This window comes from Corapipo altera, unplaced genomic scaffold (assembly GCF_003945725.1).
Source record: "Corapipo altera isolate COAL_440 unplaced genomic scaffold, ASM394572v1 91, whole genome shotgun sequence".
In the NCBI taxonomy this organism is placed as follows: Eukaryota; Metazoa; Chordata; class Aves; order Passeriformes; family Pipridae; genus Corapipo; species Corapipo altera.
In genome coordinates this window covers 143,600-170,024 of record NW_020885086.1, presented here as the reverse complement: position 1 = coordinate 170,024, position 26,425 = coordinate 143,600, and the positions used below count along the sequence as shown (strand labels likewise).

General features: G+C 59.9%; 6 protein-coding genes and 1 long non-coding RNA gene across 8 annotated transcripts; 6 read left to right on the top strand and 1 right to left on the bottom strand.

Annotated features, from left to right (window-relative positions):
• The first annotated feature begins 1,435 nt into the window (after nt 1–1,435).
• S100A16 (S100 calcium binding protein A16) lies at nt 1,436–4,970 on the top strand. Of its 2 annotated transcripts, none has more exons than XM_027669515.1 (3): nt 1,436–1,533; nt 4,043–4,204; nt 4,306–4,970. In XM_027669515.1, the coding sequence occupies exons 1-3, from the start codon at nt 1,525–1,527 to the stop codon at nt 4,468–4,470; spliced, it is 336 nt and encodes a 111-aa protein (XP_027525316.1). In that variant the 5' UTR covers nt 1,436–1,524; the 3' UTR covers nt 4,471–4,970. The 2 variants fall into 2 exon arrangements, with proteins under 2 accessions (XP_027525316.1, XP_027525315.1); XM_027669514.1 differs by lacking the exon at nt 1,436–1,533 and adding an exon at nt 3,210–3,434.
• Nucleotides 4,971–6,747: 1,777 nt separating this feature from the next.
• LOC113960129 (protein S100-A4-like) lies at nt 6,748–7,729 on the top strand. The gene is made up of 3 exons (XM_027669510.1): nt 6,748–6,760; nt 6,889–7,036; nt 7,555–7,729. The coding sequence occupies exons 2-3, from the start codon at nt 6,896–6,898 to the stop codon at nt 7,717–7,719; spliced, it is 306 nt and encodes a 101-aa protein (XP_027525311.1). The 5' UTR covers nt 6,748–6,760; nt 6,889–6,895; the 3' UTR covers nt 7,720–7,729.
• A 1,655-nt stretch (nt 7,730–9,384) lies between these two features.
• Nucleotides 9,385–10,399, top strand: LOC113960130 (protein S100-A4-like). The gene is made up of 3 exons (XM_027669511.1): nt 9,385–9,490; nt 9,906–10,059; nt 10,163–10,399. The coding sequence occupies exons 2-3, from the start codon at nt 9,922–9,924 to the stop codon at nt 10,325–10,327; spliced, it is 303 nt and encodes a 100-aa protein (XP_027525312.1). The 5' UTR covers nt 9,385–9,490; nt 9,906–9,921; the 3' UTR covers nt 10,328–10,399.
• Nucleotides 10,400–12,646: 2,247 nt separating this feature from the next.
• LOC113960145 (protein S100-A9-like) lies at nt 12,647–13,453 on the top strand. The gene is made up of 3 exons (XM_027669536.1): nt 12,647–12,661; nt 12,784–12,943; nt 13,217–13,453. Exons 2-3 carry the CDS (start codon nt 12,788–12,790, stop codon nt 13,451–13,453), a joined length of 393 nt encoding a protein of 130 aa, XP_027525337.1. The 5' UTR covers nt 12,647–12,661; nt 12,784–12,787.
• A 1,542-nt stretch (nt 13,454–14,995) lies between these two features.
• On the bottom strand, nt 14,996–16,500 carry LOC113960140. Its single transcript, XR_003531984.1, has 2 exons — nt 16,404–16,500; nt 14,996–15,264 (listed from the first exon to the last, which is right to left on the bottom strand). It is a non-coding gene; the product is annotated as an uncharacterized LOC113960140 (long non-coding RNA).
• Nucleotides 16,401–17,233, top strand: LOC113960139 (protein S100-A8-like). Its single transcript, XM_027669527.1, has 2 exons — nt 16,401–16,610; nt 16,957–17,233. The coding sequence occupies exons 1-2, from the start codon at nt 16,419–16,421 to the stop codon at nt 17,119–17,121; spliced, it is 357 nt and encodes a 118-aa protein (XP_027525328.1). The 5' UTR covers nt 16,401–16,418; the 3' UTR covers nt 17,122–17,233.
• A 2,108-nt stretch (nt 17,234–19,341) lies between these two features.
• LOC113960137 (protein MRP-126-like) lies at nt 19,342–20,692 on the top strand. The gene is made up of 3 exons (XM_027669525.1): nt 19,342–19,372; nt 19,780–19,938; nt 20,316–20,692. The coding sequence occupies exons 1-3, from the start codon at nt 19,364–19,366 to the stop codon at nt 20,496–20,498; spliced, it is 351 nt and encodes a 116-aa protein (XP_027525326.1). The 5' UTR covers nt 19,342–19,363; the 3' UTR covers nt 20,499–20,692.
• The last annotated feature ends 5,733 nt before the right edge of the window (nt 20,693–26,425 follow it).

The following is a 26,425-nucleotide window of genomic DNA, read 5'->3' as shown; positions in this document are numbered from 1 at the left end:
GGGGGGGAAAGGGGAGCCAGGGCTCCCAGATCCTCTTCCCGGCACCTGTCTGGGAATGTGCCGTGGGAGTGGGGACTTCTGGGTTGCTGAGTTTGTCCCTGGTGTGACGGTGTGCTGTCAGGAGGACAATTCCTGCGCTGTGAGCCATCCCTGATGAGTATCTGGAAAGTTCTTGGAGGTGGTGGGAGCAGCTCAGTCCACGTCGGGGCAGTCGGTGCCCCTCGGTGAGGACACAGCACCAGGCAACTCGCCAAAGATCCCCAAATCCACGGCTCTGCAAAGGCTCCCTTGGTGCAGAGCCTGTCCAGGAGACACCAAATACCTCCCGGCCCTTCAGGCCTGGAGCTGATGGGGACCAGGGGGGACTCCGACCTCACCAGTTGGTGGGAAGTGTTTTGTGATGGGCCGGGATGGTACGTGGCTGCTCCAAGCACACGCACACGCACACGCCCTGGATGCCTTGTAAAAATAAGGGCCTGGATGTGGTTGTGACATCTGCCAGCAGAGGAGAGTAATGAAAGCCCATGATTCAGGGGTGAGCTGTTTGCCTGCAGGGTCCAGGAGGGATTCCCACCCTCCCGGGATGTTGCATCAACGAACGACACCGGAGCATCTCGGCCCAGAACAGGTTTTTGCTTCCTCCCAACCGAGATTAGGAAGGAGCCATGGGGAGAGCTGGGATGACACGTTTTTTCCGGGATGGGTGTTCCAGAGGTCCTGGGAGCAGGTGGCTCCTGCCTGTAATAAATCACCTGCTTTGCATCCCGAAATCTGCCCTTCCCGATAACGCCTGTATCTGATCTCGGCATCGAATCTGGGAGACACCAGAGGTGCAATTTGCTGGCACAATTAATTATGGATGGGACTTTACAAGTCCAGCTCTCAGCTGGGAAGAGCCTTGTCCATCCCAGTGCATCCAGACATGGCCAAGAGCTGGGCATGGCCCTGCCTGGAGCTGGTGCTTGTGCTCCCAGGGCCCCCAGACCCATGTCAGCCCCTTTCACCCACGAGAACAAGTGGTTTTGGTTCAAAAAAAATGATGTTCCCTGCCTTGCCAGGCAGATCCTGGTGCCAGGGGTGGTTTGGAGCTGGGGGGGTGGTGGGATGAGCTATGAGATGGAGGAGCCAGGCTTTTGGCTGATGCACAGCTGGATGGGTCTGCAAACCCTGGGATCAGGCTGGAATTCTGTGCCTGGTCAACCACCACGCCGTCCATCCAGTGGGGTCTTTTTGGGTGGTCCCCAAACACCTCCCCAGCCACAAACACACAGAGCAGCCCCTGGGAAGGAGCTGGAGCCTCCACGGGTCCCAGCTCGCACCAACCCGTCCCGGTGTTGCAATCCCAGGGAGCCCTTTCCCAGGTGAGCCCAGGCCTGGGAACGCCCTGGGAACGTCAGGGAGGGGTGGGAGCCTCTTTAAAAACCTGGCTGGGCCTGCGGGATGGGTGCAAGGTGAGCAGAGAACGGGTGACATCAGCTCCCAGCTGCCAAACCGGCGTCAGGCGGACACAGCAGGACCCCCAGAATGAGCCAGGTGAGGCTCCAGTGGGAATTCCAGTTCCCCCGGGATGGGGAAGCCCCTTTTGGGGTGAATATTTAACCAGGAGCAGGCCTGGGATGTGCTGCTGCACATTGGGTGCTGAAAATCCCCCGAGTCCTTCGGCAGCTCCGTTCGCGGGGCCGGGGTGGAGGGACCGGGGGGATTTGGGGGATCACGGGGGGGATCTGGGATGGGAGGAGGATGCTCTGCATCTGTCGGCCTCCATTGTCTCTGGAGAGCCTGACCTGGGGCTGCCAGTGGGGTCTGGCTTCTGGAAAAGGGGGATTTTCCTGTTGTGATGCTGGGCAGGGGGACAGGGAGTGCTGGGGTTGTGTCCAGCTGTGGGTCCTGGCTCTGGGCAGATGTGACTGTGTGAGGAGGGAGAGGGAGAGAAGGAAAGGGAAAGAAGGAGAGGGAAGGGAGAAGGAGAGGGGAAAGGAGAGGGAGAAGCGATGGGACCGTGGTGGTGGGAGTGGAGCAACCGGCAAGTCCCATCCTGCCCATCCTGCTCATGTGGTGCCCAGCTGTGCCAGTGTCCCCGTGTCACACCCCAGGGACAGTGTTCCCATGTCCCACTGTGGTGACAGTGTCTCCATGTCCCACTGCGGCATCAGAGTCCCATCCCAGTCCCCGTATCCCACCCCAGTGCCCCACTGTGGTGCCAGTGCTCCTGTGTCCCACCCTGCTGCCAGCGTCCCCCTGTCCCACTGTGGTGCCAGTGTCCTTGTGTGTCACCCCACTGCCAGTGCCCCTATGTCCCACCATGGTACCAGTGTCCCTGTGTCCCCCTGCTGTGCCAGTGTCCCTGTGCCCCGCCCCAGTCACGGTGTCCCCGTGCCCCCAGCTGGCCCCGGGGCTCTCCGCGGTTGCCGGGCCGGTGCCATGAGTCAGCGGCGGAGCAGCCACCACGATGCCCCGAGGACGGGCTGGGTGCTGGTGGCAGGGGACTGGTGACACCAAATTGGGGTCCTTAGTGGGTGCAGGGGTGGGAGTGCAGGGGGTGCTCCTGCCCGGGTGCTGCTGGATCCCCTCTGTTGGTGATGAATGACCTGGGAGGAGCCGGAATCTCTGGTGAGAGGCTCTCGTGGCCCTGCCAGTGCTGGGACAGTTCCAAGGCCAGAGTGCCGAGAGCTGGGGACGGTCCCTGGTCCTGGAATGACAGAGTGACCCTGGGCCATGGCAGTGTGGCACAGCAGGGGCTCCCACAGGGACAGGGATGGCCTGGGAGGACACCTGGGGACAAGGACGAGCCTGGGGCTGAGCCTCATGTCTCGTGTCACCACCCTGACGTGCCGCCGTCCTCGGCCTGGGGCTGAACTGGGGAGGATCAGGGTAAAGGGAGGGACAGGAGCCAAGGCTGGGGCACGGGGCAGGTCCTGCCTGTTCCCTGGGCTGCAAACACCCTCTGGAGGTGTCCCCAGAGAGGGGGACAGTGCTGGGCCACCCCTTGGGGCTCCACACAGCCCACCCCGTTGGCTTCCTCCAACACCCATGTGGCCACCGGTGCCACGATGGTCAGTGCTGGAACCCAGGGCTGGTGTAAATCCACCTGGAACAACAGGGAGCAACACACTCCAAGTCCTGGCCACTGACCAGGCAGGAAAGAGCCCAGAGCAGACAAGGTGACGCAGTTCCCGTCCCTGCCTTCCTGGGATGTGGCCGCCGGACCCCGTGACAGGGACCATCCTGTCGGGCCCATCCTGTCGGAGCTTCCTGGCTTGGGGTAGCCTCGGGACGGAGGAGAGAGGATGGAGACCCCGGGCAGGGATCAGGCAGGATTGGACCCCCGGGATTTGGGGGGGCAGCCTGGGCTCTGCTTGTGGGGGGCTCGGGCGGGCCCGGCCCTGCCCTGCCAGGCTGTTCCCGGAGCTGTGAAGCAAGAGGAGGGTTGGCTGGTAATTCCTGCCCCTGTCCCGCCACAGCTCCCGGCCCCATTCCTGCCTAATGAGCCCTGGGAAGGGCGGCCGGGCCCTGCTCAGCCCTGCAGCCCTGGGGCCATAATTACCACCCGGCCCACACGCGCGGGGCGGCTGCTGGTGGGCGGGCGGGGCGGGCACAGGGGGCACCCAGGGGTTTTGGGGTGATCCTGGACCATGTGGGGAGATAAGCACCCAGGCACCACCACCTATTTGCCTTCCCATGGATTCCAGGCTTTTCATGGCTGATTCCAGGCCGAGTCCATGGCCGGTTCCAGGTCAAATCCATGGCTGATTCCAGGCTGAATCCATGACTGGTTCCAGGCTTCCCATGGATTCCAGGCTGAGTCCATGGCTGGTTCCAGGCTGAATCTATATCTGATTCCAGGCTGAACCCATGGCTGATTCCAGGTTGAATCCATGGTTGGTCCCAGACTGAGCCCATGCCTGATTCCAGGCTGAATCCATGGCTGGTCCCAGGCTGGTTTCACCTGCTGGGAGGCTCGTGCTGACCCCCCCGCTCAGCCCTGAGCTTTGGGCTGCCATGGGGGGGTCCCTCAGCACCGTCCCTGCCCCTGCCCCCTCAGGCAGCGATGTCACAGTGCACGGAGCTGGAATGGGCCGTCCAGGTGCTGGTGAACAACTTTGACAAGTACTCGAGCCGCTGCTGCTGCTGCAAGAAGCCGCGGCGCATCAGCAAGAAGGATTTCCGCAAGATGCTGAGCCGGGAGCTCAACCACATGCTGACGGTGAGTGTGGGGTGGGCGGGGCCGGGGGGTCCTGCCCCTGCCGCTCCCAGGGGGTCCCCCTGCCCCGCACCCCGGTGTGAGCGGCTCTACTCCCCCCCCAGGACACCGGGAACCGCCGCGCAGCCGACAAGCTCATCTGCGACCTGGACGAGAACAAGGACGGGCGCATCAGCTTCGACGAGTACTGGACCTTGATAGGCGGCATCGCCAGCCCCATCGCCCAGATCATCCGCCAGCAGGAGCAGAGCATCAAATTCACCAAGTAGCCGCTGCACAGGACCCTCCTGGACCCCCCTGCTTCTCCACGACCCCCCCGCTTTGTGCCCTCCCCGAGCCCCAGCTCGCCCCGGGCCACCTCGGCTCCCCAGGGCTCTGCCGACCGAGCCGTGCCGGGCTGTGACGGAGGCGGGACGACCCTGTGGGTGGGATTTGGGGACGCGAGGCTCCTCCTCGCCGTACCTGCCCTGCCCTCCTCCCCTTCCACGAGCCCTGTCAGGAGAGAAGCAAAGGGAGAGGTTTCCTCTCATGTGGGACCTGAGTTCTGCCTGTTCTCAGAGCTCCGCTGGCAGAACCCCCGTCACAGCCGGGACCCCCCTCTTCCCTTACAGCTCCCCCTCAGAGCGAGGGGGTCTTCCTGGGCAAAGGGGGCCTTTCCCCGTGCCCGGGCTGGTGGAGGGAGTGCTCCGGCCGGCGCTCGGGGCTCGGCGCGGCCCCCTCGGGTGACACCCCCGTGGTTATTTATTGCGGCAATAAAATCCGGAGGAGCAGAGGGTGACGCTGAGGGTCTGCCTTCCCTGTGCTCCGAGGGGGCGGGGGGGCCCAGGGAGCGGGTCTGCCCTGTCCCCCACCGCCCGCACAGTCACACCCTGGTGACAACGCCCGTCCCGCTCACCGCGGGGCTGACGGAGCACCACGAGGTGTCAGCAGACACCGCGCACTCCCAGCGCCCACCACACCCCAGCCCAACCCTCTGCCTGAGGACAGGGGTGGCGGCCGCTGCCACAGTTCTCCTGGGGGACCCCCTCTGTGTCCCCAAGGGGGTCCCCGGCAGCCCGGAATTACAGCCCCATATTCCAGCGGCTCCGCGGCTGCCCCGACCCGGGGGGGGGGGTCTCGGGGGACCCCCCGTTCCTGTCCTGCATCCCGGCACATTGCAGACCCCCCACCCGCGATGGGGACGGGGCAAAGCTGTGCCGAGACCTCCAGAGACCCCCAAAGACCCCCAGGGACCCCCGTGCTCAGCAGGGTTGGGCTCGTCGTGCTCCGCAACGCCCACGGTGCGGGCAGGGAGCCCGAGCCGCTCCGGCTCTTCCGGGGATTTTCCACTGGGAAGGGACTTGGGCGTGGACCTACGAGCGTGGCGGTTGCCCCCCACGAGCCCCACTCGCACGGCAGGGGGGTGACGGCACCGTGAAACCGCGGCCCCCATCCCCTCCCAGGCAACCCCTCGTTGCTCTTGTTCCGCTGCAGGAGCATCTCTGTCCCCTGCCTGTCCCCCCTGCCCACGGAGCCCCCTCTGCCCGGCCCCGCAGCTCCGGGGGTCCCCGGAAAACCGGGATTCTCGCCGTGGGAGCGAGGCGGGGCCGCGGCTGAGTCACGGCCGAGGAATCCCCGTGGGGCGAGGGCCGGGCCGTGACTCACCCCGCGGTTTGTGGGGCTGGGCTGGGCCCCGCTCCCACCGCTCCCACGGAATCCCAGTGATCCAGCCTCGATCCTCGGGGTCCCTCCGGAACAGACCCTCAGCGTGGGGGCAGCCAAACCCCAACACCTCATTTCTAGGTGCAGCAAACGGGAACATTTCAGAATATTCCCCTTTCTTGTGTCCCCTCCCACCCCTGGGAGGGTGTAGGGGTCAGGGAAGGTCTTGCTGCTCCCTAAAACAGGTCCCCCCATGTGCCCAGCTATGGAATCCCAGAGAATCTTGGGTGATCCCTCCTCCTTAAGGGTGGGACACCACACAAACCCCCCTGGCGTGACTGATGCCCCCCTGTGCCGTGGTCCTTGACCTCAGTGACCCTCTGTGCCAAGGACAAGGGGATGAACTCAGCTTCTGGGTGCTCCTGAAGGACCTGGAGAACAACAAGGACAAGGTGATGAACTGGAAGGAGGATGTGGCTCTCCTGGGGGAGCACAAATCCTGACCCTGTGCCTGGTGCTAAGCAGGTGCTAAAGCTCAGGAACCCACTAGGCAGCACCAAACCCCAGCTCACGGCTCAGATAAATCCGTTGTCACCCCCCTGCCCCAAATATTCCCTTGGATTGGGGTCACCAGGAAGGGATCGCTCAGGACCACCCGTGCTGGGGGTGTGAGGGACAGTGCAGTGATGGTTTAGGGGGCACATGGGCTGGTGACCCCACCAGCACCCAAATATCCCCCCCTCTAATGGGATCACACAGCTCGTTAGGCAAAAATGGGGCGCGGGCGAAACCACGCTGGTGGAGCTGCTGGGAAAGCCTGGGGGGGCACGGGGGCAGGCAGTGCCACCCCCACGGGGCTATAAATGCCCATCCTGCCCTGGCTGCAGCATCCTGTGTGTCCTCAGGGCTGCTGACCAGGTGAGTCTCTGCTCCTCTTCCTCCCCACACCCCAAACCCTCCCTGAGGGCTGCGGGGGCTGCAAGAGAACGGCCTGGGCAGGGTGGGGGGTAACAGACCCTGAGCCCCCATCCTACTGTGCCCCCCAGGCTGGCCATGGCGTGTCCCCTGGAGCAGGCACTGGCTGTGATGGTCACCACCTTCCACAAGTACTCGGGGAAGGAGGGGGACAAGTTCAAGCTCAGCAAGGCCGAGCTCAAGGACCTGCTGAACAAGGAGCTGCCCATCTTCGGGAGCGTAAGTGGCCATGAGGGACATCCCTGGGTGGCCTTTGGAGGTGCTCAGGGGAGGGTGGGAGGTGTTAGAATGGTGGATGCAGCCCAGAGGAGCCTCGTGCTCCGGGGAGAGCCCTGGGGAGGAGGAGGAGGGATGAGAGCAGGAGGAGCTGAGCCAGAGCAGCCTCAGCCCAAAAGGAAATTTGGCTTTTTTTATGCCCCCAGAAATATTTAGTTTGGCAAAGGAAATCACGCTCTGATTTCCATTTTATAATAATTTTTTTTTAACCCCCAACTTCCTCTTCTTTAAAACCTTGTGGTTTAAATTGGGAAGAGGGAGGAGAAGTTTTTTAGCCCAGCTTTTCCACGTCCCAGAGGCACATTTGGTGCAGCTGCTCCAGCACTGCCCTGTCACAGGTGCAGCTTTCCAGGCCACCTCCTTCCAAAGGCAAAGGGAAAACCCTCCTTCCAGGCAGGGTGAGGGGAGCAGGACTGGAAGGGCACGTTGGGGACACCCCAAAACCTCTCATGCCCCACCAGAAACAAATGGATGAGGCGGAATTCAAGCGGCTGGTGAACGACCTGGACCACAACAAGGACAGCGAGGTGGATTTCAAGGAGTACGTGTGTTTCCTGGCCTGCATCACCATGGGCTTCAACGACTTCTTCAAGGACGACCCCAGCAAGCAGCACCGCAGGAAGTGACCCCCCACCCCTGCCCAGAGGGGCTTTCAATAAAAGCTTTCCCCAGTTCTGGGTGTGCTCCAGGGGTTCTGTGCCTGCTGGGTAACGGGCAGAGGGTGATTCATACCTTCCTCCAGCTCCCTGGGATTTTCCATGCTGTGATGCAGCCCCGGAAGGCATTTTCTGGAGGAGTCTGAGCAAAACAGTCTGAGTTGCTTGGATGCCCCCCCTGAGCTGTCCTTGCTGGCTCAGGGAGGGACTCAGTGCACTTTGGGTCGAAACAGCTGAGGTTTGAGTGCCCACCGTGGGTTTTAGGCGGGCACGAGCTGCCCTGGGCACCTCGTTGGGTTTGGGGAGAGAAACTGGGGTGGAGGAACTGGACAGAGAGACACAAACCCAGAGCGTGTCCCCAGACTCCTCCAGGAGACCCTCAGCCCCCCTGGGGGTGGGCCTGTGCTGGGGGGCTGCACTGGAGGTCAACCCAACTCCCCTGAGTTCTCCAGGGAGCCCTGGGGCTGCAGACAGGCAGGAATTTCCTGGGATGTGACCGGGAGCCACAGGGTTCCCCTTCCTCCTCCTCCCATCGCTGAGGCAGCTCCGGGCAGGTCTGGGCTGGTTTGCAGAAGGTGCAGCAGCTGCTCTTTGGCTTTTCCACAGGAACCATCCCAGATTTAAAAAGCCCTCACAAAGCCTCTGCACCAGTCCACGACAGAGCAGACCCCTGGCAGAGCCTGTCCCCAAGGGCCCAGGTCTTCCCTGAGCCCCTCTAGGTCCTTCCTTGAACCCCTCCAGGTTCTCCCCAAGGCCCCCATGTCCTTGTTGAGTCCTACCAGGTCCTCGCTGAGCCCCTCCAGGTCCTTCCAGCACTTGCCCAGCAGCTCCAAACTTTGCTCTGCCCCTTCCCAGAGTCTTTATGAAGAGCCCCAGGAGCTTCTGTCCCCTCCCAGTAACTCACACCAGTTTGCACTAACGAGGGGAGGAGGTTCAGGCTGGGGGTTTCTCCTGCCAAAATGTAAAGAAATCCCCGACCTGGGGAGATGTCAGGGGGTGTCTGGGGAGCTTTCACATCCCACTGTGCTTTGGAGCAGCCCGGAGCTTCATCCCCTGCTTCTCTCTCTCTCTGTTCCCCACAGCAGCAGGTCCTCTCTGAGGGGGCTGGGGGGGCACTCGGTGGCTTTGTCAGCCCTCAGCCCATGTCTGGGGGGTTGGAAACTGCCGGTTCCTGGTGTTCTCCACAGCTCCTGACACGTGCCTGGGCCACGCAGGCACCGAAATAGCGCCGGGTTACACAACGGGGCGTTGTGATGCTGCCCTCGGAGCCAGGAAACAAAATCGCTGCCAGGAGAGTCAAAAACAGACAGAAAAACCCTCAGCACAACCCCTCCCCCCCATGGACAGACCCCGCTGGGCTCCAGAATCCCTCGGGATGCTGCCAAAACCGTCTCGTGTGGCCCCACCTGCCCGCACTGGCACAGGTGGGATGCGGTGCCTGCCGCTCATCCCTTGTGCCCAGGGATTCTCCTGGACCGGGAGGTCCCTGCCCAGCCCCAGGGGCACGTTTTGTTCTTTCTAACCCCAACCAACCCCCAGGAGCAGGAAAACTGAGGGGGGAGGGGGGCGGGCAGGGCTGCTCCCGGACTTTCCTCTCCTCCTTTTCCAGCGGGTGCTGGATCGCTGGTTCCTCCCCGCCCGGGGCCGAGGGAGGTGGCCCAGGCGGGGCTATAAATCCCGTGGCACGGCTCCGTCTCCTCTCCCGCCCTTCCCGTCCTCCGCTGTTCCCTTTGAGCTCTCGGTGAGTTGTATTTTCCCCGCGATTCCCCATCCAGCTGCTCTCCAGCTGTTGCCGGTGGTGCATCCCACAGCGGGGTCCCCGGCAGAGGTTTTCCCTCGGGGATGAGAGGGAGGTTCCTGCTGGGGGAGCCGAGTTCCAAGGCTGGATTTCACCTCCGAGGGCTGGAAAAGCACCTGAGCACCCCCCCCCCCGCCTGGTCTGGGCAGGAGGGGGATGTGGCCCCCCCTTTTTCCCTCTGACATGGCCTTTTTGGGGATTTTCCAGCCCGGCTGGAAGCGGGAGGCTGGAATTAGGGAGGGAACGGTGCATCCCAGTGTGTACCCAGGAATGGGGCACCGGTCTGGGGGTGGGAGACGCTGTTGCCCCCCAGCATGGGGGGGAGCCAAACTTTGCTCTCAGCTGTTTGTCTCTCCAGGTCTCCCGGTGTCCCCATGGCGAGTCCCCTGGAGCAGGCACTGGCCGTGATGGTCACCACCTTCCACAAGTACTCCGGGAAGGAGGGGGACAAGTACAAGCTCAGCAAGGCCGAGCTCAAGGAGATGCTCCTGAAGGAGCTGCCGAGCTTCAGTGTGAGTGGAGGGCAGCAGGTGCCACGTCCAGGGGCGATTCCAGGATTGGGAATGTGGCCCTGGATGCGAACCCCGATTTTAACCCCATTTTTCTCCTGGGCAGAAACAAACCAGCGAGGCCAGTTTACAGCAGCTCATGAGCAACCTAGACTGCAACAGTGACAGCGAGGTGGACTTCCAGGAGTACGTGACCTTCCTGGCCTGCATGGCCATGATGTGCAACGACTTCTTCCAGGACCTCCCGGACAAGATGCCGCGCAGGAAATGAGCGGGGAGCACCTTCCCCGGACCCTCCCCCTGTCCTCCTGATGCCATTTCAATAAATATCGATTTCAACCAAGTCCCTGCTCCCTTTGCCACGGGGGTCTCGTGCCCCAGGGATGGGGTGTTGTGGCCGTGGGCGAGACCCCGATTCCCTCCCGCGGGCGGGTTGCACGGACGGGGTGAGGAGCGGGAACAAGGGAGGTCCCAGAGTGGATTCTGCTCTGCCTTGGTGTGGACACCGCGTTCCCTGAGCCCTCGGGAACCGCCCGCGAGCCGAGCCCTGGCAGCCGCCCGGGATGAGTCAGCGACGGGCTCTGAACGCTCCGCAACCCCGAGAGCTGTTCGCGGCCGCACAGAGCGAGGCGGGAGGTTTCCCAGGGATTAGCGGCTCCGGGAGCGGCAACAAAGGCTGAACGACTCTTTTTTAGCCGTAACTGCGAAGCTCAGGCAGAGTCAGCGTCTGACACCCCCCCCCCCCCCCCCCGCGGGGCAGGACCCGCCGCACTGGGCTCTCACGCAGGACCCTCGTCCCTTCCCCTCCCCAGTAAATCCTGAGCGGGGTTTCAGCCGCGTTCCTGCTCGGGGTGGGGTTGTGGAGCCATTTCCCTGTGCACCCCTGGGCTCTCCTGGGCTGCCACAGGGCACACTCAGCCCAGGGCTATAAACTGTGGGAGCAGCCCCAGCCCCGCTCTGAGCTCGTCCTGCTCATGGTTTTACATCTCCTTTCCTCCCCTTGATCCCGTTTTCCCCCCAGTGAAGAACTTTGGCCATCTGGGCTTGTGTGCTGGGCTCCAGATGTGCAACTTACCCTTTCCAGATGTGGGTGTCCCCTCCTCCACCCTGCTGGGAGCCTTCATGGGTCACCTCAGGCTGTGACAGAAGCACTGGAGATGCCACAAAGGCTTTGGTTTGTCCAACCCAGGCTTTGCCCCCTCCTTGGATGCCCCCGGGGTTGTGTGTGGGGGTGGCCAGGAACCACCACAAAGTGTAGACCTGGGGGGGTCTCATCCTAGAGAAAAGGAGGCTCAGGGGGGACCTTCTGGCTCTGGAATTCCCTGACAGGAGGGGGGAGCCGGGGGGGGGTCGGGCTCTGCTCCCAGGGAACAAGGGACAGGAGGAGGAGAAACGGCCTCAAGCTGTGCCAGGGGAGGGTCAGGTTGGCCATGAGGAGGAATTTCCTCCTGGAAAGGGTGGTCAGGCCTTGGCAGGGGCTGCCCAGGGAGGTGGGGGAGTCCCAGCCCTGGAGGTGCCCAAGGAAGGACTGGATGTGGCACTGAGTGCTCTGGGCTGGGGCCAAGGTGGGGATGGGGCATGTGGGTCCCCTTCCTGGCCCGTCTCCATCAGAAAACCTGTCCCTTTGTTTCCCTCTTTTGCAACTGAGGATTCTTCTGGTGCTGATTCCGGGATTAAGAGGCTGACAGGGAGATGTTTCACCACCACTGTCCTTCCCGTTCCCCAAAAGCCTCCAGGGCAGCCAGGGGCTGGATTTGGGATGAGGGGCTCCCCACCAGCCCTCTCAAGGCACGCAGGGTTGGGCAGTGGGAACACCAGGGGGTCTCCCACATGTGGCAGCATTCCCCCAACACCAAGGGGCACAGCTGGGAGTTGGGAGGGTTTGCCAATGCCCTTGATTGTCATCGGGCAGCAATTAGAGCTGCTGGGAAGTGCCACCTCCTCAGACCAGCTGGAAGGTTTCCCACACACTGGCATGCCTGGATTTGTACCCAGGATTGACTCCATGGAAACCTATGGACAAGTGATGCAGGGGGAATGCTCTCATGAGTTTGGAGAGGTGGATGGGGGGGGATGTGTTGGCCAACACCAGCAGCACATTGAGAGGGGCCACCAAACCTCCATCCAGACTCAACAATGATGGGGCAAATGCAATGATGAACCTCATCCCCCATTGGGTAAGCCCAGTGTTATCCCACTGGAGACCCTCACAAGTGTGATCCAGACAAATTTGTCTCATATCATCTCCACAGACCCCCAAACTCTGTGGGAATGTCCCAACGCTGCATCATCACTGACCCCCGGTGACGGCTCCTCACAAATGTCAGTTTTGGTGTTTCCTTGTTTTGTCCTGATGAGTTTGGGGCGTCCCCTCCCTCGTTAACAGGGAGAGCAGCCAGTTCCTGGAGCTGAGAAGTCACCACCTGGGTGTGCTGAGCAGCCTTGCACAATTCCCAGGGTTGCTGCCCCGGAGGAGATTTGAGGGTGTCACAAATCATAGCTCAGGGAGAGTATAAAAGAGGCGTCGTCTCCTCTGCAGCATCACTTGCTCCTGCTCTCTCTGCTCCTCCTGTGCACCATCTGCAGAGCCCAGAACTCCTCCAAGGTGAGTAGGTTCTTCCAAAGGGTGCCTTTGTGGTGCTGGAAGTGCCACCGAGACGGGCCAGGAGAGAGGCCAGTCCTCCTCCTCCGACCCGCTTTCATGTTTTGCTGTGTGTCCCTTCCCAGCAGGATGAAAACCGACCTGGAGCTGGCCCTGGAGTGTGCTGTGAACGTCTACCACCAGTATGCCGTGCTGAACCGCCCCATCGACGACTACCTGAGCAAGACCGAGTTCTCTAAGCTGCTGAAGGAGACAGCCAAGCCCTTCCTGAACGACACCAAGCCGGTAAGGTCATGGAATCATGGAGTGGGTGGGTGGGAAGGGACCTCAAAGATCACCCCATTCCACCCCCTGCCATGGGGACACCTCCTGCTAGACCAGGTTGCTCCAACCTGGCCTTGGGCTCTTCCAGGGATGGAAGAGCCGAGCGTTGTGGGAATGGTGCCCTCCTTGGGGCTGGGGCTTCCCAAAGGGAAGAAGGGTTTTTCTGGGGTTCAGTCCTCCCAGCCGAGGGCTGGCAGGGTGAGCCTGAGCCCTGTTCTGTCTGTCCTGCTGCAGCCCAACACAAGCACCGACGACTACATCAACCAGCTCTTCACCAAAGCCGACGGGAACCATGATGGGCGCCTCAAGTTCACTGAGTTCATGACCATACTCAGCCTGGCAGTCATCAATGCCCATGACAGGTCCCACAGGGGCCCTGGTGGGGACCATGACCATGGCCATGACCACGGGCACAGCCATGACCACGGGCACGACCATGGGCATGACCACGGCCGCCGTCCCCGGAACTGAAGCGTCTCCCGGGGTGTCTGTGCCCATGGGGCTTTGCTTTCCCAGCACCAGCATCCCTTCCCTGGAACCAAAGCCTTGTCAGCTGCTTTGGCCTGTGGCACTGAAATAAAATCCTTTACTTCGAGCACCAAATGCTTCTTGTTACATGTTCTGGGGGCTCTGGGGGTGGGTGGGATTCCAGATTCTCACCCAACCCATGGCTGGGGGGGGTTAAACACAGATTGAGCTGGAGGAGCAACGGGAGGGGAAGGTGGCACAGGGGGATCTTGCTCTGGGCAGAGTGGGGAGTCCCCACCAAGCAAAACAGGCTGTGTGGGCTCCTGAAGGGGGTCAGATCCCAGTGTGCTCCCACTGCTCAGTGGGTGGTTGGTCCCAGCATCCTCTACCTCAGCAGACAGTGAGTGTGTCCTCGGTAGGAGCAGCTGGAGCACTCCCAGCCCTGCTTCTCCCAGTCCTCTTTGGATCAGCTCCAGGACACAACAGGGGGGAAGCACCAGAGCATTCCTAGCCCTTCTTCTCCCAATCCCTTTTTGGATCATCTCCAGGGGTGAAGCACAGGAACATCCCCAGCCCTGCTTCTCCCAAATCCCCTTTGGACCAGCTCCAGGATGTGCCAGGGGGGTAACAGAGGTGGGGAACATCCCCAGCCCTTCTTCTCCCAGTCCCTCTTTGGACCAGCTCCAGGACGTGCCAGGGGTGAAGCACAGGAGGAAGGGGGGGTCCTTCCCCAGGTCTCTGCTGAGCCCCAGCCCTGGAGTTGGAGGTGCCACATCCTGGGGGTGCCTGTGATGCTTTTGCAACCCCCAAAGCAACCAGCTGGCCCCAGCCCAGCAGAGAACGAGGCCGAGGGGCTCCAGGAGCTCCAGGAGGCTGACGTGGGGCAGCTCCGTGGTGGGAGCTGCTCGGAGGTGCTGCCCTGGTCACACGCAGCGGTGACTCTGCACAATGAAACTCGGGGGTTTTACAGGGTGGGATGACAGCCCCCCGAGTCCTGGCACTTCTAAAGGTCACCGTGGGCTCCTGGGGGGCAGAAACAGGAGTGACAAAGAACTCCTGACTGTGCTGGTGACTGTGCACTGAGGGGGAAACCCTCAGGCTCAGGAGGCTCTGACATTTCCACTATCAGCCGAAACCAGGAGCCCATCCCATGTGAAACCCAACCATTGTGAGGGGACTTGCACCCCGTGACATAGATCACTGCTGTCAGGCTCCACGAGGGATTTGGGGAGCAGCCTTTGTCCCCTGGAGGCAGATGCCACTCACTGTCCTGCCAGGGCACCCTGGTGGCACTTGGGCATCACTCCCCTTGCAGGCCTGGGCACCGTGAGCTGCCCCTCCCCCAGGTTTTGGGGAACAAAAAGGAGGAAAAACAGGAATTCAGGGCCCAGATGTCACATGTGGGGGCTACACAAGCCTCCAAACCTTGCCCAAGGCTTTCCCTGTCAGCTGAGGAATGAGGATGCAATTTGGGACTGCTGACAGTCCCTAATGAGTGGAGCTGGAACACAAAAAGAGCAATAATGTGAGTCAGGGATACGGGAATAAAACTCATGCAACAGTTCCTGCCACTGCCCCCGGGCCACACGAGGAGCATCCTCAAACAGGACTGGTTACCCTCTTGTTCTGCTGGTCCTCTCCTCTTCCTGGTATCTATTGTCTTGGTTTAAATCTTCTGAGAGTCTCCTCATTCTTCTGGACGGGTGACACAGAGGTGACAGTTGCAAAACATTTGGTGGCTCATCCACCAGTCTGTGGAGACCCTGAGCTCGGCTTTTCTTCTGGTTTTATGCCTGGTTTCCTCCAGAAAATTCCTGGAGCGAGAGGAAAAGTCTGGTGTGGGTGACGTGAAGATAGAAAGGAATGGAAAATACTCTGGAAAACCAGTTTTGAAAGGCAGATGATGCTTTGTGCTGGGGAGAGTCCAACCAGTTGGGGTTGTAGAAAGCAGAGAAAAACAGAAAAACATGAAAAATAGAACCAGGGGACAAAGTCACCCCCATTTCTGTGCAAAACAGCCCGACTTTCTCCCCCACCAGTCTGAAAACGTGTGAATTTTTGGTGCATTGCAAAACTTGCCCAGTTTTAGCAAATTGTGCCAAGGTGGCCTTGCCCTTCCCACCCAGGTGTGACCACACACCTGGCGTGGGTCCCCTCCTGCTGCACGTGGGGCCTGGCAGAGGTGACAGCCGGGGCAAGGACGGCGTTTCCAAAGCCCGGTGGGTGCAACCAGGAACTGCCTGAGGAGGAACGAGCCGGGAGGGGCTCGGGAAGGGCCCACCCGGCAATTTCCAGGAGCGGGAAAGGCGAACTCAAGCCGCTGCTTGTGGCAGGTGTGTCACCAGCTGTGGTGAAACCACCCCTTGGCCGGGGATAAAAGGGCTGCCCGCGCTCCGGGAGCACAGAAGGGACTCGCTCTCTGCACACCCTCCTCGAGACCAGGGTGAGTGGGACCTCCAAGGGACACGGGGAGGGAGACGCAGTTCTGGACGTGGCCTCAGTTCAGGGGGGTGGTTTCTGCTCAGGGCAGGGGAGGAGGCTGGTTTGGGCTGAAAAACAAGGATAAATTCTGGCATTATATGGAATATATATAATATATAATGCATGTTTTTTATTACAATATATATATGATAATATATATTATATATTGTTATATATTATATATATTAAAATAACATAATATAGGTATAATTTGGCATTATATATAACATAACATAATATATTATAACATATATTATATATATAATGTATTATATACTATATATAGAAATTAATTAATTAATTAATTAATTAATTAATATTATATATAGAAATAACACAATATATATTTTGGCATTACATATAAAATAGAACACAGCCTCCAGGGCCGGGCAGGGGCAGCTCCCCCTCCCTGAGGTGCCTGATTCTGGGCCCATTTCACAGTTTTGAGGTGTTTCCCAGTTTCTGCAGGTACCTCCCGAGCTCAGCCATGTCTGCCAGCACCCACAGCCACGCCGAGAGCCGGCAGTTCCCTGGGAATTGCACCCTGGAGAGGACCCTGAACACCATCGTGGACGTTTATCACCGTTACAGCGTCCGGCAGGGAGAGCTCGACCTCCTCAGCGCCAATGACTTCAAAACGCTGATCACCGAGCAGGCCCCCACCTTCCTGCAGGCCTGTGTGAGTGCCAGAGGGGCTCCCTGGGGGAGCATTCCCTCGGGATGTGCTGGGGGACGAGGCTGAGGTTGCTCTGAGGGAATGGGGAGCAGGTCCCACCATGGTCATGGTTCACTGTGGTCAGACTTGTGGGGCCACCTGAGCTCTCTCCTCCAGCCAGAGGGACTCAGGACAAGTCTCCATTTAGGGCTTAATTAGGGGCTAATTGCACTGTAGGAGAGGGTCATGATGTCCTGCAGATCCAGACACATCCCCGGGCATGGAGGGACCCAGCTGGCTCTGTCTCCACTGGTGGATTCGGAGCCAGGGGAGGGAATGCACTAAAACCTCTCCTGTCCTCCAATTCCAGGGCAGGAACCAACGTGGTTACTTGGACAAGATCTTCAAGGAGACCGACCTCAACAAGGACAAGGAGCTGTCCTTCGAGGAGTTCAGCATCGTCCTGGCCAAGGTGGCTGACGACGCCCATCGCATCAGCCACGGCTCCGACCGCTGCGGGCCCGACCAGGACTGAGCCTCAGCTCCCCACCATGGAACACCGGGAACAGGCTGCTTTAGGAACGGGGCTCTGGGTGCTCTCTGCCTGCTGGGATCCCTCACGCCTGTGAGACAATAAAGCATCACTTGAAATCCACCGAGTCCTTCCCATGCTGGCAATTCCTTCTGCATCCCACGGGTGGGGGGAGGGTGGGCACTGGTCCTGGGGGATAACCCAGGGGGTGACAAGCCCTGCTCTTCCCTCCGCCCACATCAGCCCTTAAAAGTGTGTTTTGAAAGAGTTTTGCAACCCTTGCCAAGCTCGGGGTGCCCTGCCAGGGCTCAGCTCCTCGGGGCACAACCAACCCTGGGCACCTGGAAACACATCCTGAGTTCCCCAGGCCCTCCCAGCTCCAGTGAGCAGATCCTTGCCCAACCCTGCTGGCCTTGGGGACGGGGTTGTAGGTGGACAGGGGGCTGTGCAAGTCCTGTGCAAGGGGGGCTGCAGAGCCAGCAGAAAGTTGTGCCAGGACACGTTCCTGGGACCCTCAGCACTGCCCAGGCTCCCCGGTCACAACCAAACAGCCAGTGGCTCATTCCTCTTGCCTGTGGGCACATCCAAGGATCCAGACACTATCCCACCTTGGAAACCCCTCCCACACCCTTGTTTTTCCCCACCTCCAGGGTGATAAAGTGACCAAAAGGGGGGTTTCCTGATATTGCTACAAAATTCTGCAACGCCGGGGATGGTCCCAGACACCCTGTTGTGAAACAGCCCAGACCTTCTCCAGAACTTCTGAGCATCAGAACACCCCTGTTGTGAAATGCAGAGCACCCCTAGTGAGGGCTGGAGCCCGGGGGGGCTATTGTATCACAGAATCATTCCCAGAATCACTGAGGATGGAAAAGCCCTCCAAGGTCATCAAGTCCAACCTTTGACCATCTCCCAGAGCACTCAGTGCCACAGCCAGTCATTCCTTGGACACTTCCAGGGCTGGGGACTCCCCCACCTCCCTGGGCAGACCCTTCCAAGCCTCACCACCCAGGTGAGAAATTCTCCCTGAAAAGCAGTTTGTAGACCAAGGCTGCACCTCTGAGCAGCTCCCTGCACGGTGCTGCCCCACATCAGCTCCTCTGGAGCTCCTGGAGCTCACCCCAGGCCTGTCCATGGCCCTGTTTTGGCCTCCACTTTGTGTCTGAGACCAACACAATGCTTGGCAGGTTAAACAAACCCCAAAACAAGTCTGCTGAGTCAGCAGGCAGCGCTTTTTGATGAAGAAACACTGGAAAGTCTCGTTTTGCTCCCAAACTTGGCAGCTCCGAAGCCAAAGCGCCTGCGCTGGGTCTGTACCACGCTGAGAGACAACAACAACAGAAGCCACAGAGTGAGGAAAGAGTCCCAAAAAGTGCAAAAAAAAATAAACACCTTTCAGCCAGACCTGGTCTGTGCAGCTCAGAGCACACCTGGGGTGGGGACAATCCACCCCTGGGGGTGAAATGGAGCTCCTGGAGCCCTGCCAGGCCGGGCACACGCCCTGGATTATGTGTTTGTCACGGAAAGACATTTGCTGCAGGCAGGGGATGGTCCCTCAGTGCCACCTCTGTGCCCGTGTCACACGGGCAGCCCTGGCACTGCTGCCAGGCCTGTGCTTGTGGCACTCGCTGGTCTGGGTGGAGACAGATGGGTCAAAGGTTGGATCTGATGATCTTGGGGGGCTTTTCCAACGTAATGAGGCACTGGGACCCTTCGGGGTGCCCCAGCTCTGCAGGGATGGGGACACTCACTGGAGAAGGGCAGGAATGATGGTGTGGGTGCCCTGTGGCACCAGAAGACACCCCTATGAATGCGCAAAACCAGGTGAAGTGGAAGAATGCCAAGGGAACTGACTTTTGGCAAGAGTTGGTGGAGAACTGATCACAATTTTCCCACATTTCCTCATTTCCCACATGCTGGGAAGGAGGGAACAGGGTGAGGGCAAAGTTCACAGCTCAAACCTCAACCAGGTGAAGGGGACCCACCTGAAGGGACATTTCCATGCCCTGCCCACCCCCTGCCACCCCAGTGGAGTCCGTGACACCCCGACCTCGCGGGAAAAGCCACAGAGACCCTTTTTAAGGAACTGCCCCCGAGCCTTGAGCAATGCCCAGTGTGTCATGAGCATGGACTGGAACTGGATGAAACAGGGACATTTCACAACCTTTCACGGCCAGGGTATAAGAGACCCCTCACTTGGGAACTGCCCCACACCAGCCCCAGGGGATCTCACTCCGCTGCCAAGATGAGCAAGGCAAGTCCAATGTGCATTTAAGGTCTCTTTTCCAGGTGCTGGTTGGGCCACCAGAGGTGTGAAGACCCTCAGGGAGCATCTCATCATGACCTGCCATCAGTTGCTGGCAGAGCACAACCAGCTCCACTCAGGCTCATCCCACAGGGAGGGATGTTTTCTCCTGGAGGAGGTTCCCCCTGGCACGTTCTGACCACCAAAGGGGCTCCAGGACATTAGATCTTGTGCTCTGTATCTCTCCAGAGGTTTTTGGGGTGCTACCAGCTGGTTTGGGAGCTCCAGTAGTGCCAGAAAGGAGGCACATTTTGAGGGAAAACCCCCCTGGCCGTGTCCTCACCGCCCTGGTTACGGCAGATTTCCACACCCATTGTGGCTCCTGTTGTTATTTGGTGCAACCCTTTCTCTTCCAGAGCTCCCAGAGCCAGGAGCAGCTCTCCGAGCTGGAGAAGGCCATGGATGTCATCATTGATGTCTTCCACCAGTACTCCAGGCGGGAGGGGGACAGGGACACCCTGACCAAGAAGGAGCTGAAGCTCCTCATTGAGAAGCAGCTTGCCAACTACCTGAAGGTGAGTGGGCCCAGAGCAGGGTCCACATGGGGAGGGAGCTGGGCTGGACCCCCCTAACCTGGATATCTCCTGCCCAACCCTCCCTGTCCAACCAGCCCTCTGCAAACCTGCTCCATAAAGACAGAGGAAGGAATCTCACCCAGGTCTGGGTGAACCTGCAGCCGGGTATTGACCCTCATCCCCTCCTCCACAAAAATCAGGGTTAGGCTGCCCATGAGCTCCTTTGCCATCTGGAAATGGGCTCAGAAACACCACCCCCAAATCCCACTATTTTTGCGACTCCCTTTTCTAGTGTTGAGCGAAGGGTTTTTTCGCCCAAGGAGAGGTCTGAGCTGTGAGCGATGCTCCCCCTCACCCTGTCCCCTCCTCCTCTGCAGCACGTGAAGAACAAGGCCACCATTGATGAGATCTTCAAGGACCTGGACATCAACAAGGACTCCCAGATCAGCTTCTGCGAGACGATGCTGCTCGTCCTCCGTGTCACCAGTGCCACCCACGAGCACCTGCACGAGGTGGAGGACCAGCAGCACCAGCACCACCACCACCAGCACCACCACTGAGCTGGGCTTGGCCCCTCAGCCACGCTGCAGCCCCTGGTTTCCTCCCCCCCCCATGGAAAATTTCAGGCTGGGAAAGGCTCCAAGATCAAACCCAACCTCGGACCACCCCTCTCTGCCCACCTCCCTCCTCCCCTTCTGCAAAGTGTGGTGGGTTTGCTTCCAAATAAAGATTTGCCCTGAGGCTGCCAAAGCTCTGCTGTGTCTGTGTGGGTTTTCCTCCAGGCGAGTCCTGCACTTTCCTCTCTCCTTAAACCCCACAAATCCAGGGGGGGAAAATCCTTGGAGACAGGCTCAGGGGAGGTGGATGTGTGGGAAGTTCAGGGTTCCCTCCAGTAGGTGCTCAGGATGCTCCAGGTATCACAACATGTCCCGGGGTCACAGAAGACACATTTTCAGCTAGAAAACAACCCCATTTAGGCCTGAAAACACTCCACAGCTCTCCTTGGAGCAAGCTATGGTGGTGGGCAGGAGCTGGAAGGATGGGTGGGGGTGGATAAACACTCTTTTTTGGAGGAACACCCTTTTTAGGGCAGTTTTGCTCCATATGGGGGTGGACATGTTAAGTTTTGGGGCTGCATCCAGCAATAAGGTCCAGCCACCGGGTTTTGCGGGGACAAGAGCCCAGAACAACCCCAACTCCTCCCTCAGAACATCCCAATTTGCCCCGGGAAGGTTCATCTGTCATTAATCAGCTGCTTTCCAGAGAGAAATTCAGGCTGGAACCACCACCAGAGCTGCTGAGCAGCCGCCCAGGCACTCTCAGAGCCTGATTTCCAAACATCTTCAGGGGGAGGAAAAGGAACAGTTGTGATTTCCCAAGGCTGAGTCAAAGCCCTGAAATCGCCCTGCTCCGGGAAGGAACCTTCCAGAAGCTTCCCCAAAGCAGCAGAGCTGAAGCAAGACCTGTCCCCTCCCCCCAGGTTAACACAAGACCACCACAAGTTGCCTCACCCAGGTTGCTTCAGCTTCCTTTGGAGTCAGTTTTGACATCTGAGGGGTCAAACACCTTCTGAGGAGGTAAAATCTGCCCCAGGGCCTGGAGTTCCCTCGGCTCTGCACAGGGTGGCAGATCTCGAGCCACATCTGCAATCCCACCCCCCAAAACAGCTCATACACCCCATCCTGCAGCATTCTGGGGTCTCTGGAGCAGGGAGAGCCCCCCACACCCAGTGAAGCTGCTCCAGTGCCACCACCCTGCAGGGCAGAAGGACATGGACCCCAAGAACCAGGGCTGGTGATCCTAAGGGACAAGGGTGGTTTGGGTGCCATTTGCAGCACGTCAGTTTTTGGGGGCTCAGAACCCTCTTTGGGGGTGTCCAGCCCTTCTGGTCCCTGCACAACCCACAACCCACCCCAGGACCTTCCCCAGGACTGAGGCAGGAACCAACCTCGGAGATCAGGGTGTTGGTGCAACAGGATGTTTGCCAACACAGCAGGGGCAGCGGTGTGGGGTGGGGGACTCCTGTTGTGTCACCCACGGGCTGTGGGATCAGGTGGGGTGCAGAATGAGCCCCCCCAACCCCCTGAGTGGTCCCCAAATCCTTACGGATCGTTTCACCCCAAGGAGCTCCCCAAAAGAGGGGACACCGAGCAGGTGTATCCTCAGCCACAGGAGCCAGGAGCACAGGAAGGGGGGGAGCCCCAAATCCCGCCTCCCTCCACCCCCAGGTGAGGATTCGCCACCCCTGGAGGTGTCCAGGGCAGGACTGGCTGTAGCACTGAGTGCTCTGGGCTGGGGACAAGGTGGGGATGGGGCACAGGCTGGACTCGATGGTCTCAGAGGTCTTTTCCAACTTAAACATTCCGGGATTCAGGTTCCTCGAGCCGAGGACCGGCCTCCTGCTGCCACCTGGTGGGATGTGACACCGCGGCTCTTGGAGAGGCCACCAGGTCCTGCCCGAGCTCTCCAGGGACGCTGCGAACCCACCGACCTCGGGCACAGCCCCATCCTGTGTCCCCCCGTTCCTGTTCCTCCTCCACTAGCGCTGTGCCAACCCCCCCTGCCCATCCCCGTGAACCACCTCCCCCTGCAGCCCCTCCGACCCCCAGCACAGGAGGGCACGGGGGGTTGTGCAATGCCCCAAACTCTGCCAACGGGGGACTTGGACGCCCTCGGTCACCGTCAGTCCAAACACTCCCATGGGGAGGAGCCACAGGGGGGTAAAACTGGTTGTTCTGGGGGGCCGGTGAGGTCTGGGGCCAGCAGCTGACCCAGCATCGGCGGTAAAGCCTCGCCCAGAGCCCAGCAAAACCCTGCTTAACGCTGCTGTGGACGGGGACGTGTCACCAGGGAATGGCACCGTGGTGGCAGCGGGATCGGAGGGAGTAGCTGGAGGAAGGGACGGGCTCCGAGTGACTCAGAGCAATTTTCCCCATAATTCCCCTCGTTCAGACACGTGCTAATTGGGGTGGGGGGAGGAGTACAGAGGCTGGAGGGGGTCACTGCCCTCCCAACCTCCTCCACAAGTGTTTCCTGTGGGTCTGGTCACCCCACGGCCACCCCAGTCCTGGGGTCCTTCCCACACTATCCCCTGGCAGAGCTGCTCTTCCTTCCCACAGGGACAGAGACCCGCCAACACAAAGCCTTAAACCCCTTAAATGTGGCTATGGGGGATCCCAGCCCTCGAGAAAACACCCCCTGTCCTGCCATCCACCAAGGCCTTGGCAAGGGGCAGCAGGAGCTCGGGCTCCTGGCATTGTCTGTCTCGGGGGGTTAGTGCTCAGCCCTGGCAAGGCTGCACCCCAAAAGTTTGTGGGTTAAGCGGTGCTGCTGCCTGTGCCTGGGCGCCCAACCACCCCAAATCCAGCCCTGAAGGGAGTCCCCCGGGTTTGAGACTCCCCCAAAACCTCCAAGGACCCCTCAGGTGTGGGAACAGCCCCTGGGCTGATGCAGCTTCCCCAAAATCCTGCGTGTGCCGGGACCTGCAGGGACTTGCCGCCTCTCGCCTCAGCGTGCCAGGGGAAAATTCCGCTCCAGCCCGCGGTCTGCATCTCATTTCCAACCCCTTCCTCGCCGAGCCGCGCCGCTGGTGCCGGTGGGCGGCACAGCCCGGCTCCAGCAGCGCCTCCCCTCCCAAAAACGCTGCCACAACCCGGCCCCACCAACGCCCCCGGGGGGCTGAGGGGGCACCGACCTCATCTGCCTCCGTCCCGTATCTGGGAATCTGGGAAGGTGCCTGAGCCCTTAATGAGAGCTGGCACACCCCTCGGGGCAGGGAGGGCTCCTCCCGCCCCTGCCCAGCTGAGCAAACTCGCGGTGGGGACTCCGGGACCACACAGAGAGCCCGGAGTCTGTCCTGGTGCTGCCGCTGGAGCCTCCTCAGAACCCGGGGCTGGGGCTTTGCCCGGAGCCCTGGGGCAGCCTGAGCCCAGCAGGGCTGAAATTCCTCCTGTCCCTGTGCCCTGATGGGCTCCATGGGCTGAAATCCCTCCTGTCCCGTGCCCTGATGGGCTCCACGGGCTGAAATCCCTCCTGTCCCTGTGCCCTGATGGGCTCCATGGGCTGAAATCCCTCCTGTCCCTGTGCCCTGACGTGCTTCAAGGGGCTGAACCTCAGCCTGGCACCGAGGGCACACACCAGGGTGGGCAGTGACTGGCCCTGTCCCATCGGGGTGTCCAACGAGTGACTCTCCCACGGGAGGTTGTTCATAACCCCCCTGGCCACGGCCACCTGGGTGTCACTGGGTGTCCCCACTGTCACCACTGCCCTGCACTCTCAGGGCTCCTTGTCCTGCCCTTGCCCAAACTGGGCAAACGTGGGTGCAGTCCGGGCCCAGAGGCAGCTCCCAGGACATGTGGGACAGCCTCAAAAATCAGATGAAAGCTCCTTTTCTGCAGGAATTGTTTTGGTCTCTGACATTTTCTAAGCTTCAGCATCACAAAGCCCTCGAACTCACAAACAACTTTGGTTGTAGAGGAAAAAAAAAACAATTGTTTAGGGGATGAAAAATGCAAAGTTTTATGCACTAAGAGAACCTCTGGTTTTTTTGGGGATCCCAGTGCACAGCCAGAACCACATGCTGACCTACATAAACCTTCCCAGGTGTGCTGGTAAACATCCTCCGAGGAGCAGGATAATGAGGGAGGCTCCCTGGGAAGAGCAGCAGTGTGGGGAGAACAGGACTGACCAGAAGGGATCCTCACCCTCCACCCACTCCCCGCAGCCTGCAGGGCCGGGGCAGAGCTGCTCCCACCATCCCATCTCTCCCCTCTGCACCAGTGCCTGGAGGACGCAGGTGAGTCTCCCACGGTCCTTTTTGGGCTTGAAAACAGCTTTTGTGTTTCCAGGGTTATTTTGGAATCAGTTCTTCCCAGCGGGGCTCACGTGGGAAGGTTGAGATCGGCTCCCAGGAGGGGGTGAGGACACGGCTCTTCCCTCCCCTGCACCAGCTGATTCATCCACCCCAAGTGCCTGAGATGGCCACGGGGAGACTCTTCCCTTTAATTTAACCAGGCAGTTAAAATTCAGCTGAGACCCACCAGGGAAAGGAGGGAATTGAGGTGAAAGTCCTCAGAGGAGTCAGGATGGGCAGCCCAGCGAGGGAAAGGTGCTTTTTACCTCTGGCAAGAAAAGGTTCAGAAAGATTTGACCTGAACTGAACATTCTGTGGGAATGGAACAGGGGGGGGTTTCCTGCAGGCACAGTTGCCCCTGCCAACTGCTGTGGCCTCAAGTTTTGCTGCTCTCCAGGACTGGAGACATGTCCAAGCTCATTAAAGCCATCACTGACATGCTGGAGAGTTACCAGGGCAGTGCCAGGAAGGGGAGGAAATCGGAGACGTTCAGCAGGAGCGAGTTCAAGAAGCTGATCCAGCAGGAATTTGCCCCTGTCAAGGTAAATCTACAGGCTTGGGGGTGCCAAGGTGTGTGGGAGAGGTGCTGGGGTGATATTTAGGGGTGGTCAGGGGTGCTGAGGGGGCTGCAACACCCACCCCACATCCAGGGTTGGAATGGGATCTCTCCAGTCTTTGATTTTGCTGGGGTTGTGCATCCTGGCTGATTTCCTTGGGCTTCTGTTGCAAAGCTCCTGTTCCCCCTCCTGGTCCTGCTGTCCCCATTTTCCTGCAGGGAATGGGACACTGAGGATGGGGTGCCTCGTCCCTCCCCCGGCTCCATGTTCTCCCTGGGCAAATCCAGGTGTAATCCCGGGCTGTGACCCCTTGGCTCTGGACCCCGTGCCCCCTCCTGTGCCTGCGGCTCCTTTTCCTTGCTTTGCCCTTGCACTGAGGGCACCCAGCCCTCGCTTTTGTCCCCTTTGGGAGGGGCTGATGGGCTCCTGTCCCCTCAGAGGTCGCCCACCAGCAGGTACAGGTACATCCCCCGCTCCTCGGACCCGGACACCGAGCCCATGAACAAGAAGGAGAGGGGCAAACGCTGCGTGTACTGAGGGGCACCTGCACCACTCCTGGGGCCCAGAGGGAGCAGGTAAGGACAGCTCAGGGAGCTCACAAAGCTCCTGCACAACATTTGCATGGACTCATTAGGAGGGGACAGAGATGTCATGGGACCGGTGTCACCCCGAGGTGACAAGACTTTACCCCCAGTCCATCAGGGGGGTGGGATCCATGGATTCCCAGAATATTCTGAGTTGGAAAGGACCCACAAGGATCATCAAGCCCAAGTTTTCAGTGGATGGCCCATGCAGGGATGAATTCCAGCTCCACAGGGGCTCAGAGAGCACCCAGTCAGCTCTAATTAAAATTGCAGAGTTCTTGGGCACAGATTTAGTGCAAAGCAGAGGAATTGGGTAAATGGGGGCTGGGGGGAGGGATGTCACCCCCAGCAGGATTTTGGGATGGTTATGAGTGAAATCCTCCATGGGTTTTCCTCCCTCTCTGCAGGACCCCTGAATTGCTCTGTGGGCCAAGGGCAGTGGCAGCAGCACAGTGGGATCACTCTGAGCCCTGGGATCCCCTGGGATCTCCTCT